Source organism: Pinus tabuliformis, chromosome 3_1 (assembly GCF_031772625.1).
Source record: "Pinus tabuliformis cultivar Carrire ecotype Pingquan chromosome 3_1, CPIR1, whole genome shotgun sequence".
Taxonomy (NCBI): domain Eukaryota; kingdom Viridiplantae; phylum Streptophyta; class Pinopsida; order Pinales; family Pinaceae; genus Pinus; species Pinus tabuliformis.
This window is the reverse complement of record NC_142301.1, coordinates 938331907-938348080: the sequence shown is the minus strand read 5'-3', so window position 1 is coordinate 938348080 and position 16174 is coordinate 938331907. Positions and strand designations below refer to the sequence as shown.

General features: G+C 33.6%; 1 protein-coding gene across 1 annotated transcript in view; it reads right to left on the bottom strand.

Annotated features, from left to right (window-relative positions):
* Positions 1–9817: 9817 nt before the first annotated feature.
* LOC149190861 (uncharacterized) overlaps positions 9818–16174 on the bottom strand; it is a 156409-nt gene continuing 150052 nt past the window's right edge. The window contains exon 2 of the mRNA XM_089412292.1: positions 9818–11318. Coding sequence (XP_089268418.1) covers positions 10169–11236 — 1068 coding nt within the window. The 5' untranslated portion in view covers positions 11237–11318 and the 3' untranslated portion in view covers positions 9818–10168. The remainder of the gene's footprint in view (positions 11319–16174) is intronic.

Sequence of the window (16174 nt, the reverse complement as noted above, 5' to 3'; positions counted from 1 at the left end):
CTATGAATGGATCTCATCATGTTTTTACTTGTAAATGAATGGAAAATGTATCTATGACCTAATAGATGATAATGTAGAAAATGATATGAGGGAATAATGGTTCTTAGCAATTCTCAGATAAGTATGAGATCCCTATGCTTAAATCTGTTGTTTACACCTCTAGATTACATATTTGTGATATGTTTGACGAAATGCCTGTCATGGCTAGTAGGGGTCTAGTTAAGGGCTTGTTCAACTATTTTATTTTGCATCATTATTTCCCTGTTATTTTACTGTTCTGAAGATGTCATTCAATTTTGCGCAGTGACCTGGGCTCTGGGCTTGAAAAAGTGGCTTCAATACCAAGGACGCTGGCACAGAACTGGAAAATATAGTCCTTGGACGCTGACATGCCTATAGCATGAGAGCGTCCATATCCTCCTAGACATTGGCAGGTCTATAGCATGAGAGTGTCCAAAGGTCAAGTGATCAAAAAATTCAGTGGGACCTAGGGGCAAGCCGCCTAAAGTGTTGGAATGGTTCTCAAGGATCCTGTCGCTGATGAGGAAGGTTTTTAGGTTTTGTTTCCATCGATTCCATTTCCTTAAGGTCACATAGGAGGTTGAATCTAACCATAGTATCCTCTCATCGCATGTTTACCCCGGTTGTCCGGTTACTTGCATAGATGTGGGAGGGTGTTACACCCTGTGGTTAAATCATAGTAGTTTGATGAATGGGCTAACATTTAATGTCATATTCATAACAAAAAATTGGAATTTTCAACAAATTGAAAGCTTTAGCATTATCTATGGTAATTTTTGTTGGCACACCAAATCAAGTAATTATTTTATCCTCCAAAAACTTAATCACAACCTCATCTATCACCTTCTTTGTAAGAATGGCTTCAACCCACCTAGAAAAAAAATGTGTTTGTAATAATCCACCAAAAACCATTACTTGAGTTCCCTTTGAATTCTCCTATGAAATACAATCCCCATTATTGAAAGTGTGCTTCTACAATGACCAACTACAATGGAGAGGCTACCAAATGTTGTTTTCCTACAAACCACTAATAGCACTAACGTGATCTAACAAACCTATGTACATTTTCAAATAATTTTGGCCATTTAAATCCTACCCAAAATCTTATGTGATTTTTTCCTAGAAACAATGTCCTCCACATAATCATGAAACTCTATGATGACTCATAAGCTTCCTACACTTGTCCTCATCAACACACGTTAGCACCAAACCATTAAATTTTCATAATCTAACCTTTCTTGAGTCGAGCAATACTTAGATGATGCCTAAAACCTCTTACTTTGTGGTCGTTCAAATTATTTGAACATTATAAATTCCTCAAATAATATACAATATATAAATACCAAATATGACACTCTAGCTTATCCAGAACAACGACAATTGTATTACCACAATCCATATTCAATACTTCACATTAATTTCAATAAAAAAATTTCCAAACCTTGCCCTTTATTAATTTTGGTGGGCTTAATTTCCATATCATACTCTTGAATCCTTGAAACCCACTTTCATTTAATACCCAACCAATATTGCTACCAAAACAATATTTCTAGGCAAAAATGTCCTTATAGTTGCATGAAGAACATTTGCAATCATTCTTGAATACCTCACATTGTTCTTAAAATTGTGTAAGGATTGAAATAAAGTGTATAATTGTCTTTCCATAATTGAGTACTTTAGTTCTAAATCTCTCAATGCCTTACCAATAAAGGGGATTGACTATTCCATAGCTTCATCATTTTTTAGTAGCAAAACTCCTAGATGGAATCTTCTAATGCAAATGAAAACAATCTAAACCCCTTTGGAATAATTAGGAGTCCCAAAACTGGACTTGATGCTATTACATCCTTTGTCATTTGGGATAACTTCCAACCCTCAACATTCATTTTAACTCACAATTTTCTTTGGAAAATTTGATATTGGATTTGATATCTCAACAAAGTTCAGGATGAACCTTCTAATATAATTTACCTTATCAAAGAATGAATAGACTTTCTTTTTATTCTCTAGCAATGGGAATTTCTTAATGGCTTCTACCTTCTCCAAATCAACTTGATTCCATGATATGATACAATATGCCAAGTTATTTTCCTTCATCTACACCAAAAATAGACATAGAATTTAACAATATATTGTGCTTCCTACATCTCTCAAAGACCTACCTTAGGTTCTTCACATGCTTACTCATATCCATAGAGAGCATAATTAAATCATCCTAATAGATCTCAATGCTTGTGTTGATAATATCTCTAAGACAAAATCCATAGTTTCTGAAATGTTGACCCAACATTGAAAATGAATTGAATGCATAATTTTATACTTAGACTTCCCCTGGTGTTGTAAATGTTGTTTTATGTTGATGCTCTTCTTTAACTAGAATTTGATTTTAACGTGAGAAACCATCTAGGATGGATAACGTACCTAATCCAATCACCCTCTATAATAAATATTCCATATTTGAAAGTGGTTAGTTATCTTTCAAGGGAAAGTTGGCTTAAGTTTCTAAAATCGACACACAATTTTATTTCCCCATTCTTCTTTCTTACTACCACCAAATTTGTTACCCTAGAGGAATCCATTGTTGGAGCTATCATTTCATCTATCAACATTTTTTTCCAAAGTTCCTTCTAGATTAGAAAAGCTAGTTTAAGGTTGACCTTCCTTTGTTTTTTTTTTTTTTTTCTGAAAGTTTTAGCATCCTTCTTTAATGAAATAGCAAGATAAATTTTATCTCCTTTGTAAATTTTGAGGTCATTATATACCCAAATGAATACATCCATGTGCTCCCTGATTAGGCTCTCTATTTCCTTTCACACATATGCTGAAGTATTCTTTCATATCTGGATTATCTTCAAACTTTCAACTGATTGAATATTGATTTCAATAATATCCTCAAGCCTACTCACCTCCTTTCTCTATTTGTACATGGTATGCCTATCAAAAACCTTTTCAAAAGGAAGGACACCTTTAGGTAACTTACTATCCTTCAACTCTATCACTTCAATATCTATATCAGCTTAAACCTAACGATTTATATGATTTTTTGCAAATTATGGCATATTATTTAGAAACCTAGTCACCTAAGCATCATCATGAAAATCCACCAACGCTTACAATTGTCAAGAACATAGGGCCTAAAGATGATCTCCATTTTATTGTTACTAGATACCAACTCATTATAAGGATGTGATGTAGAATATATAACTACAAATGAATCAATTTTCCCATTATGTTCTCTCAAGGCTACCTCACAACTCAACTGAATCCCATAATACATGCGAATACCTTTTCAACCCAATATTTTTTGTAGCAAACTAATTCTTGATTTGCATCACAATTAAGTCTAAATCACACATGATATTCAATATTTGATTTCCATTTATCTAATGAGCTCAATATCTAAGCATAATGTCTCATATTCAACTCATTGTTTTGCATTCAAGCCCCAATCCATATGAAAAACATTGAGTATCACCTTGAGAACACAATCCCAACTCTTGCTCCTACTATAGACTAGGATTTTGCATGTGGTCTTAGTTAAAGCTATCCTCAAGGCCATCCCAATTTATTGGATGTCCCTAGCTTTGGTCCTAAAAGGAGTCCTTGAGTGAATCAGACAATTATGCTATAGATTCATCTAGTTTGGGACAAGAGAGAAAAAGAGTATGACTTTGGTCTCCTAAAAGAAACTTCCAATCCCAAAATGACAAGGAGGGTTGAAGCTTAAAAATATTTTCATGAGCTCAAAAACTCTGACTACTAAGAACATCTAGAGGCTACTACAAGCTCATTGTCTATAGGTGCACGTCATAAAGGACATATACTTTGCCCCTAATTCCATTTAGGATTTGGTCAAGGCCCTATCTCAATCATTTGAGAAGTTACTACTTTTACCTTCTCCTTAATCATGAAATCATTAATTTGGTGAGTAGGCAATGGGTACAAGGTTCAAGTAGGCCTTAATCCTTCAATGGGAAGCAAGGGCTCTTACAAAACATCAGTCCCACTCATCCAGGATCTCAAGCTCTAAGGATTCTACACTTTGTCATATATAGAAAGTGGACCATGGGTAAACATCATTAGCAACAATGGCTCCCACAAACATAGTTGGACCTTAAGGAGGAATTTGTAGATGTTTGAAAGACCTACACTGACAACCATAGGAAATGTTGTATAAATGCAAATGAAGAGGAAGTAAAACTTATTTAGCCTCTCAACCCCTCTAAGAATCATGGATACAAGGCCTTGAAATTAGAAGGAACAAAGAACCCACAACTCATCTAAAAGTTTAAATACCCAACCAAATAAAAATCCTTATGTGGCTTCTCCTTAATTATAGAGCTCTCGCCTAGGATATTCTACAAAAAAAAAGAGGATACAAAGGTTCAAGTAGATGTTGTCTTTGTAAAAATCTTGAAACCAACACTCATCTCATCATCTCCTACCCCTACTCAAAACAAGTCTCAAAAAAAAATTAAGGCTCAAGGGACCTTAATAACACATGGGAAAGGAAGCTTTGAGGGTTAGATCAATTGGTAGAGTTCCCATTGCTAAAGTACCTGACCATTGGGAGGTCACGGGGTCAATTCTCCTTGACGCCCTTAGGGTTAAGCCCATTTAGCTTGGTCAACAGGGTGTGATCCCTTTGGCTTGATCTCACCGGATTTTCCACGACAAAAAAAACAACAAATGGGAAAGGGACACTATTAAAAAAGCACTCGAGAAATGGTTCCAAAATAAGGGCATAAAGAGGTACAAAACTTTTGCTCTCACTTATGTTTAAGGAATTTAGTTGGCCAAAAATGCCAAATTCTTTTAGGATATGGACGCTTTGCCTCTCAAATGTGTCACTCAAACCCTTTAACATTCTGAGTGTATATTCTCAATTCTCCTCTTCTCCTCTTCATAATCAAGTTTCCATAAGCTATATAAATGAAGAAATTTCCTTGAGCTTACTTTGATGGACCCTCTCAAGGCACTCCATCCAAAGGTGGGGTTGGGGGAATTATCTTCCTCTTCCCAAACCACACCATCTCAGTCAAGGCTAGAATCGAACAACCCACAAACAAGTCCAATGAAATTTTGGCTCTTACACTAGCCTTCATTCCAGCACGGGAGAAAGATGTTACACATATCCAAATATTTGGGGACTCACTTTTAATCATTCAATTGGCAAAAGGAGACTCTACCTTGAGGAATTTTATGCTTAACCATTATTTTGGGACATCAAGAATTTGCGAGAGTGTTCACTCCCCTATGCAAGTCTACTGGGACAAAATTACAGAGGTAGATGGACTTTCTAAAGAATAATTGGAATTGCATGAAAGAACCTTAAGGACCATTGAATCTCCTAAAGGAGAATGTACTTCTTACCTCTATGAGCCCTAATTTAAACATTTTTACAAATTCTGAGATCATGGCTAAATGATCTAAACACTTGTAAATTTATTTGGGAAAGGGACAGTTATAGGAAAAGGATCGAAGCAAGATAGATCCTTTTAACTTTTATATGGTTGTTAATCCTTTAATGAAAATTGTTAAGTCTTTATATGTATGGCCTTTTGAGGAAAGCTAGAATATCAGTGTATATGTTATTTTAATTTTGTTATATTTAATAAAATTACTTGACTTTCTTTTATAATAAATAAATAAAAAGAAATAAATACACAATTTTCAATAAAAACATTACACAATTATAATGATTGTTCATACAAATTAATAAATATCGGTCTCTCTATTATTTTAATGTTATTATACCTAATAAAATTAGGTAACTTTCCTCTAAAAAAAATAAAAGAAATAAATATATAATTTTTCAATAAAAACATTACATAATTATAATGACAGTTCATACAAATTAATAAATTATGTCCTATATCTTGGGCTATATATATTTTTGTTGTTTGTGAATATTTTTTATATCTAATTAATTTTAAAAAGTTAAAAAAAAAAAAAAAAAAAAAAATACACCTTTTTCCAGTATCATACAAATTAATAATTATGTTCTACAACGTAAGCTAAATTAATAAATTATGTTCTGTAATGTAAGCTATAATTTTGTTATTGGTTTATATACATTTTTAAAATGATTATTAAAATATTTATGTATAAATCGATACTCTCCACTAATTTAGACTCTAATTTTGTTGTTATTTAGACTCTAATTTTGTTGTTATGTATAATGATCTGATTTTAAAATGATTATTAAAATATTTATATATAAGTTGATGCTGTCCACTAATTTAGACTCTAATTATGTGCTATAATGTAAGCTATAATTTTGTTATTGGTTTATATACATTTTTAAAATGATTATTAAAATATTTAGGTATAAATTGATACTCTCCACTAATTTAGACTCTAATTTTGTTGTTATGTATAATGATCTGATTTTGTTAACGCTTTTATATTTAAACTCGATAACCATGTCCACTAATTTAGACTTATTATATTGTTTTATTGTTATGTATAATAATGTAGATAACCATGTTCAATAATTTAGACTCTAATTTTGTTGCTGCTAATAATTTAGATTGACTTTGTTATACATAATATAAATAATAATGTCTTTTATTAACTTTGTTAATTTAGATTGACTTTGATATACATAATATAGATAATAATGTCCAATAATTTAGACTTATTTTATTGACTTTGTTATACATAATATCAATAACCATGTCCAATAAGTGCTGATAATTTAGATTGCTAATAATTTAGATTGACTTTGTTATACATAATATAAATAATAATGTCTTTTATTAACTTTGTTAATTTAGATTGACTTTGATATACATAATATAGATAATAATGTCCAATAATTTAGACTTATTTTATTGACTTTGTTATACAGTAATATCAATAACCATGTCCTATAAGTGCTGATAATTTAGATTGCTAATAATTTAGATTTACTTTGTTATACATAATATAAGTAATAATGTCTTTTATTAACTTTGTTAATTTAGATTGACTTTGATATACATAAAATAGATAATAATGTCCAATAATTTAGACTTCTTTTATGGACTTTGTTATACATCTATGCATCAGGCATTATATGTTATTGTTATACAGTAATATCAATAACCATGTCCGATAAGTGCTAATAATTTAGATTGCTAATGTTATTGTTATACAGTAATATCAATAACCATGTCCGATAAGTGCTAATAATTTAGATTGCTAATAATTTAGATTGACTTTGTTATACATAATATAAATAATAATGTCTTTTATTAACTTTGTTAATTTACATTGACTTTGATATACATAATATAGATAATAATGTCCAATAATTTAGACTTATTTTATTGACTTTGTTATACATCTATGCATCAGGCATTATATCTTATATCTTAGACATGTATGCTTATAAGTTTCAAATTATGAATATAATATAAATATATAATTTTTTTCGTGCTGAAAATGTCAATAACCATGTCCGATAAGTGCTTATAAGTTTCAAATTATGAATATAATATAAATATATAATTTTTTTCGTGCTGAAAATGTCAATAACCATGTCCGATAAGTGCTGATAATTTAGATTGACTTTGTTATATTTTGTTGACTTTGTTATACATAGTATCGATAACCATGTCCAATAAGTGTTGATAATTTAGATTGACTTTGTTATACATAATATAATAAGTGTTGATAATTTAGATTGACTTTGTTATACATAATATAGATAACAATGTCCAATAATTTAGACTTTGTTATACATAATATCGATAACCATGTCCAATATAAGTGCTGATAATTTAGATTGACTTTGTTATACATAATATAGATAACAATGTCCAATAATTTAGACTTTGTTATACATAATATCGATAACCATGTCCAATATAATATCGATAACCATGTCCAATATAAGTGCTGATAATTTAGATTGACTTTGTTATACATAATATAGATAACAATGTCCAATAATTTACACTTTGTTATACATAATATCGATAACCATGTCCAATAAGTGCTGATAATTTAGATCGACTTTGTTATATATAATATAGATGACAATGTCCAATAATTTAGACTTATTTTATTGACTTTGTTATATATAATATCCATAACCATGCTAATAATAGCATAATTTATAATTTAGATGGACTTTGTTATACATAATATAGATAACCATGTCCAATAATTTAGACACTAATTTTGTTGCTGTCCAATAATTTAGACTCTAATTTTGTTGCTGCTATGTATAATAAGTATAATAATTCAGATTGACTTTGTTAACACTTTCATATTTAAACTCTAATTTAATGTACTCTAATTTTGCTAGAATGTACAATAATTAGACTCCGATGTTATTTCTTACTATTTAAAATAATTTAGACTGATTTTGTTGACACTATATTTCGATTTTGATTTTGTTTCCATCTACAATAAGATTTAAACTGTTTCTGTTAACAGCTTTTTTATATCTAGACACGCTGATTTTGCTACTATATCCAATAATTTAGCCTAATTTGTGAAAATTATTTTATATTTACACTCTGATTTGGTACTATGTCCTTATCGCCAGCTTTCTTCTGCTACGAAGAAAGAATACATGATATAAACGCAGAATTATTGCTCGAAGCATACTGGTTATCCCATCGAAACATGTTTGAAAAATAGCACTCCAATGGCAAGAAGACATTATGCATGGCTTCAAATGCTTGCTAATGGTAAGCACATGAACATTGATTTTGCAATGCCAGACAAGAACTACCAATCACATTTTCTGCGTGAGGCAAGCATCAAGACCTAATAGACCACAGATCTGACCAATACATGTGGCCGAGAACATTTCAGAGAAATAAAAAGGGAAAAGCAGAAAAAGGCAGCAAGAAGAAAATTCACTTACCTACTTCCAGGGCGATATGCAAATAAGTATATGCAAGTTCCAGTTGCAGGAAAAATATGCAAATCATGCGTATATGGTTCTCAACAATGCCACTTTGACAAGCGTGGAAAGCAAAATTTGTCCAAAGAATGTGTGAATTCCTATCGTAAGTAACTAAAATGCAATTCACCATCGTCTTTTCATAGATTGGACTCTCCGGTGAATGCCAACTTACCACTGCTTTAAGACTGCTTTCTTTCACAACACTTGGTTGGCTTCATTCTCTGTTATTAAGACTGATTTCTTTCACAACACTAGGTTGGCTTCATTCTCTGTTATTAGGTATTACGCCCATTGATTTTACTTGAGTAGGTCCATCAATGTCATGACATGTCTCTCAACCACCAAACAGCATACTATCTTCTTACTATTTCTTTTAGCAATCGGATATCTTCTGATCATTGCATGATCCTGATTACTGTTGTTTGGAATTCAACCCTTGTTTAAGGTAAGATGAAATTCAATAGCAGCTGCACAATGCTCGACTTCTGAAGCATGGGCAAAAGGTCACTGGGTCATTCTTCCATTCTTCACGTGAAAAATTATTTCCATTCTAGTACTTTCACTCTACGTGATTCGATTTATAAATAACTCATTAGCAGTAGCTGTTAAGCATGACTGCCATCCCTTTGTTTTTAAAGGAGCAAAACCTTCATGATAAACGATGCTTTCTTTGTACACAACTTGAGGCCAAATCACTACAATCAGAAAATGATGATTAAGAAGATTTCAAATATATCACAACAGACATCGGTCATAGAATCAGGGTACCGATAAATTAAATTTAATCCTACTCAGCTCTGTTTTTGGGGAAATTGAAGATTGACAACGGCAGCGTGACGTTTAACAACTGAAACATTCCCATCAAAAATTCAACAACAGGCAAAACCAGAATTTGCGGACAAAAGAGCACATTTCAACAACATGGAACTGCAGACCACTTGATCAGCATTTGAATTTCTCACGCAAACAGTTATAGGCAGAGTAACAAAAACCTTCACAAATCTGAAATAGGTGACAAAATTGTCAAACCCCATAAGTTCCTGCACAGGGGTATGCATGTTGCCCATGTTCAAACCAGGAAACCATAATTCTACAAACTAAGCATCAAATGTGCAAGAGTTCTAGTAAATCCTTGTACCATGTGGTTCAAGTAGGAATACTAAGTATCCATCTTACAATTTGTCCGAGTATTCATCAGGGAATTATGTCGCATGTTCGTCTCAGAAATGCGTCAAGATTCATCTAAGGATGCTCAAGATTGGTGTCAGAACTCAATATCTCAGTGTCAGAAATCTGTTGCACATCCATCTCAGAATACGCCTGAAGTTGTTCAAGACTGGTCTTAGAATTCATTGTCTCGGTGTTCATCTCAGCATTCTGTGACTGATTCGTCTCAGAAATTGTTTCAAGATCTACAAGATTAATCACAGGATTCATTGTTTCAAGATCTACAAGATTAATCACAGGATTCATTGTTTCAGTTCTCAACTCAGAATTTTGTTGCAGATCTTTCTCGGAATTTGTTTCCAGATTCATCTCAGAATTCCTCTGCAGACACTCAGGACTGGTCTGAGGATCCACTGCATCAGTATCTTTTTGCGGATTCATCTCAGAATTCGTTTCATGGTTCAAATCAGGATTCACCTGAAGATGCTCAGGATTGATATCAGCATTCTTTGATTGATTCTCATTGTTGTTCTCAGGATTAGCCGTAGGATTTTCATCATCGCCCCCAGCATTCATCTTAGGGCTCTCAGAATCCATCTCGTTACAGATCTCAGGATCAAAAATAGGTCCTAGAAAATCTCCTTCCAAACTTCCCAGTGCCTGGAATACTCGGCGCTGTTCAAGCCATTTGATAGCAAGTATCTTAAATCTTATCTTTCCACCTTTCTCCACATTTGAACTTTGCTTATTTCTAAAAATAGGATTCTCTCCCGGTATAAATTCAAAATCTGTCATTTTTTGAGATGGTATAAAAACTTCAGCCATTGGTCCACATGTTACATGAACACCTGTCTTCATTACAACTTCAATTCCACCTTCTAGGATTTCATTTTTGAAAGGCTTGAAAACTATGCACTTAAATTTAACTGGAAAGACAACAGATCCAGTCATTTCTCGAATCTTGCCTTCCCCCCGACCCTCCAATGTAGTTACTGCAACAAGATATCCATTTTCCTCAGTCGCTTGAATGCGCGATATGTCCTCTATTAGTTGCAAAATGATGGAACGCTGCAGAAGCAACCCAGAATGCAGTCCATCTGGTGATACAGCCACATTTCTTGTCATTTCAATCTCAAAAAACATGATTCTCCCTTCTCTGGTCCTTCCCCTTTGCCCCGTTTGTGATTATATGTGCAGCTGATTATAAATAGAATAACTGACGCGCCTACAAAGAAGAATATCAGAAAGTTAAGATAGTAATGATAATTAGGAAACAAAGTTATTCAGAAAAGTGAATTGCTTACCAGAGTATTAAGTCCTTAAATAATACCACTATAATTTTCTTCTTTAAAAAATTGTAGTTAAATAAAGCTATCAGGTACACTTTTTTATCCTGTAGGAACCAGATACGTGAAATTTGATAATTTTATTTCATGGAAGAAATTGCTCTAGAAATAATGTTGAATCTAAATTTATTCAAAGAATTTTATATCAAAAATATGATAAACGCGTTGGCAGTTGCTTAGCAAGGAGTCTGACAATACTTGCAATTCTAGGCCTAAATTTCCACTTAAAACATCGAACTATAAGACATAAGCACATTCAAAACAGATAAGGAACATGGGTATTTGCCTGGGAAAATGAATAGGTTGGTGTAACTCTGCAATTTGAACAACTTTCGGAGGCTCAAGTTTATCAAAAGAAAGAATAACTTAAGAAAATTGAATACGAATCGTTATTCCTACTCTGCATGCAGAAACAGCTCATGGAATTTCAAAGCCCAAGGTGCAAATGTCATATCCACTAGAGGAAGCAAATTACTAAATTTAAGAATATGGAGAACGTGCTACTTAAGACGAGCTACCCTACTAAAGGAAACCATAACAAGAAGAGGTCCAAATGATAAGCATTGCATACAGAGAAAGAGAGAGAGATTTCCATAGCCCAAGGTGCAAATGTCATATCCACTAGAGGAAGCAAATTACTAAATTCAAAAATATTGAGAACACACTACTTAAGACGAGCTACCCTACTAAAGGAAACCATAACGAGAAGAGGTCCAAATAATAAGATATATATATATATATATCGTCTTTTGCAAGCGCCAAAGGGTTAGCTCAAGTGGTTGTTTGGTTCTAGACGTGAAGTTCTTTGATACTGTTGCTAGTTGTTGTTGATCATGGATTTGACTCTCTTCAATTTCTTTGGGGTGAGGCCTTGTAATTAGGGCCGACGGTTTACCCAGTTTACCATCCACAAAATGTGTGGAAGTAGCCTGGGGTTTCCCGTGCTTTCATTCCAAGTAAAAGAAAATATATCGTCTTTTGCAAGAAAATAGGTAGGATGGATCATCCCACACCTATATATATATATATATATAGTTCTTTGAAAGCCCCGGTTAGCTCAAGTGATCTAGAGTCAGACATGAAATTCTTTGAGATTTTGATATTGTTGCTAGTTTTTGATCACGAGTTCGACTCTCTTTGGTTCCCTTAGGGCGAGGCCCTGTAATCAATGCCGACAGTTTACCCAATTTACCATCCACAAAATGTGGGGAAATACTCCAATGTTTCCCATGCTTTCATTCCAAGTAAAAAAAATATCATACTTCACAAGAAAATAGGTGTGGGATGGATCATCCCACAAGATTGCCAATCATCATCAATCACCTAAATTTATCCTAAACTAGATTATTTTGGACAACCTCAAGCTTGAAATGAAATAGTACAAGAACTTGGAAAGACAGCCCATGACAGCACCCCACAATCCAAATTTATCATAGACTAGATTATTTTGGACAACCTCAAACTTGAAATGTAATAGTAAAAGAACTTGGAAAGAGCCTGGCAAAGTAATTACTGTGAAAACCAAAAAATATTATTTTCATGATGCATAGCAAGACAACTGGGTGTTGATTCAATAAATAGGATGATGGCTTATAACATCATTCACCAGGGTCCCAATCTAAGAGGGAACTCCCCACACCAGACAGAGCAACTAGGACCCTCGGAAAATCATGGGGAACTTTGATGGAGTTGTAATTTGTTACAGCTCCTAGTGGGGTATCTTAGCTGAAACTAAGTTGACGCTTCCTGGGCTGTTGATCTTTCTTGGGCAGTTGAATCCACAAAAAGAGGACCGTTGGTAATTCTCTAATATAAGCTTCAATTAAGAAAGACTGATCCACCTACTAGAAACTAAGTTATGAAGAAATAATACGTAGGCCTAACCGAGCAACTGAGCGAACCATCCCTCATTAGGTGCTTTATTCAACAATGGGTTAGAAGGGGGTAAAGCCAGAACCAGTAATTGATTCTGTACATTCCACTATCTCCAAAAAAGGTGGAACATGAGTACAGCGGAAAGAATGGAATAAGAAAACAGCTCAGGCTTTTTCACTCAAGATATCCACAAAAAAGTCTAGAGGCCCGTGGGTGGGGTTTGTGTTTCATCTATAAATTGCTGTGGATGTTCCACTGGACAGTTCATCACAACAGATCTCTGAAAATAAACCAAAAATCCATACCATGAACAGTAATTTGTTATTGTTTCATTGTTTATGTATGCAATAAGTAAAATATAGAAAATAGAGAACATGTAAATATAATCACTCACAAACCACAATGAACACCAAAATATCCTTTGGGAAACCCTTTTGAGAAAAAAACCCAGATGGAAGGTGAGGATGTTCTACTCTCTTGTCTGGAATGGAAATGATGCAAATACAAAAGAGAAGGCACTCTCTATGGATTTACTTGAGACCTGAGGCCTGAGGGCAGCTAAAGAACACAAATCCTATATGTTATGCTCTCTCTCTCTCTCTATCCATACTCAGAGACTCTACTATACTATGGAACAAAATGCAAACAAATAGAATGGAACCACTTTTCTTCCTAATGACTCAGTTATAACACAACCCAATAGCCAACTAGGGGTTGAGTTTGACTGCAACTCTCAACATAAGTTACAACTCAACTCTTCTAGAGTCTGCTTCATAATGCCCACATGGCTAGCTTCTTTTCCATAAGTAACGGGGAATGACGTGGCATCCCTCTCGGATTATGGTTATCAATCAAGATAGGTCAACACTTTTGAGAAGCATTGCTTTTGTATCCAAACCCCGATTGACACAATTCTTGCACCACTGGAAAGGTCATTGAGTGTAGAACAACTTCATGGGGTTTGGCTCTTAAGCGGGAAAGTTTTAACCCAAAAAACATCATTGAAGGATTCAAACTAGCCCCGAAAGGGTTCAGACCCCAATTCTCCAAACCGGGTCTCACCAATAAAAATACTCCTATAAGCTGATTCATTCAATTTTTCAGAAATTTTTTCTACTCCGAAAGCATCGAGGTAGATGAAAAATAATATAATAATCCAATCCAGATCAATGATGGTGGTTCAAGTTGGCTTTTGAGTAGTCAGGCTAATTCCCTCCTTGGAGGAGCACTTTGAACATAGAATCAGGTTGCATTGCTTGATGCTTTATCATACTAGGTGCGTGACACTATCATCTGCCTACATGCAGGGAAAAAATAAAACAAAAATGAGCATGGGAACGAATGGTTATTAGCATGAGCAACAAGTAAAAGTAACCTTTCAAGCACTTCAAACATAGAATCAAGGTTGCACTGATTGATGCTTTATCATACTAGCTGGGCGACACTATCATCTGCCTACATGCAGGGAAAAAATAAAACAAAAATGATGCATTGCAATGAATCGTAGAGAAAAAATAAAACAAAAATGATGCATGGTAATGAATCGTTCTTAACCTGAGCAACCAGTAAAAGTAACCTTTCAAGTTTTTCCAGTACAGTACTGTTTTTGAAGACCATATGCACAGAGAAATCAAAGTTATCATATAATTATGATATTTCATGAATCAATTAAAAAACAATTTGGTCTATTATAATTTATTGCAAACTGTAGGGTTTGAGAATCCCATATCAGCCTAGTGTTGAGCAACTTTTAAATCTGAAAATGCCTGTTTAAGGCAAATGTACAGTCAATTAAGTATGAAACTCAGCCTTGTTTTGCACTCTGAAGGTGAGACTGGCCAAACTAGTTCTCATTTTATGTACATTTTGTATTCAATCAATATCATACTTACCTTACACAATGACAGAAAAGATTGATGTTGATGAATTAAGAATTTTAGCATCTCTTATCTTATGAACCATGTGAATGGCTTCAATTCCTATATAACATAAAACAACCGAACATCCCATTATGGAGCATGTGTGGTGTTCCTGTATCCAAAATTATACTTCTCAACTATTGAAGCAACTGAAACAAAATGTACAATCAATTAACTATGAAACTCAGCCTTGTTTTGCACTCTGAAGGTGAGACTGGCCAAACTAGTTCTCATTTTATGTACATTTTGTATTCAATCAATATCATAGATACCTTACGCAATGACAAAGAAGATTGATGAATTAATCATTTTAGCATCTTTTCTCTTATGAACCATGTGAATGGCATCAGTGCCTATATAGCATAAAACAAAAGAACAAGTTAACAACCCATTATGGAGCATGTGTCACCTCCTGTATCCAAAATTATACTACTCAACTATTGAAGTAACCGAAACCAAAAAGTTAAAAACTAAGAGTAACAAAAAATAAAGAATTTTTCTTCTAGTGCCCTTTCTTCTTATCTTGAAAGATGGGCCTGAAATCTACTGTGGGGTTTCATCATAGGCCAAGAAAGTCTTGAACATTGATTATTCCCTACATCTCATCCAATTCCCTGGAGCAGACTCATCTTGATTATTGCCACAATTATACACCAACATCTTTGATTGATGAAAAGCTAGTTTGTTTGGTTTATAGAGTTGTTTTACTGTGACAATTCGATCAAAGCAGAATGCCCTCTTTTCTTTTTTATTCCGTTGAAATGTTCTTTTAGTTGGTATGATTTGAAATAGGACCACTTTGCTAACTTTCTTCTTTCCATTTTCTCTGTCACCCATTGGATTTGACATCGGCCACTCTTTTAAATCTGAATATTAAGTCTGAATTTTTCCTAGGGATACCCCTTCATTCAGAAAAGCATTGACATATAAGCAAGAAAAGT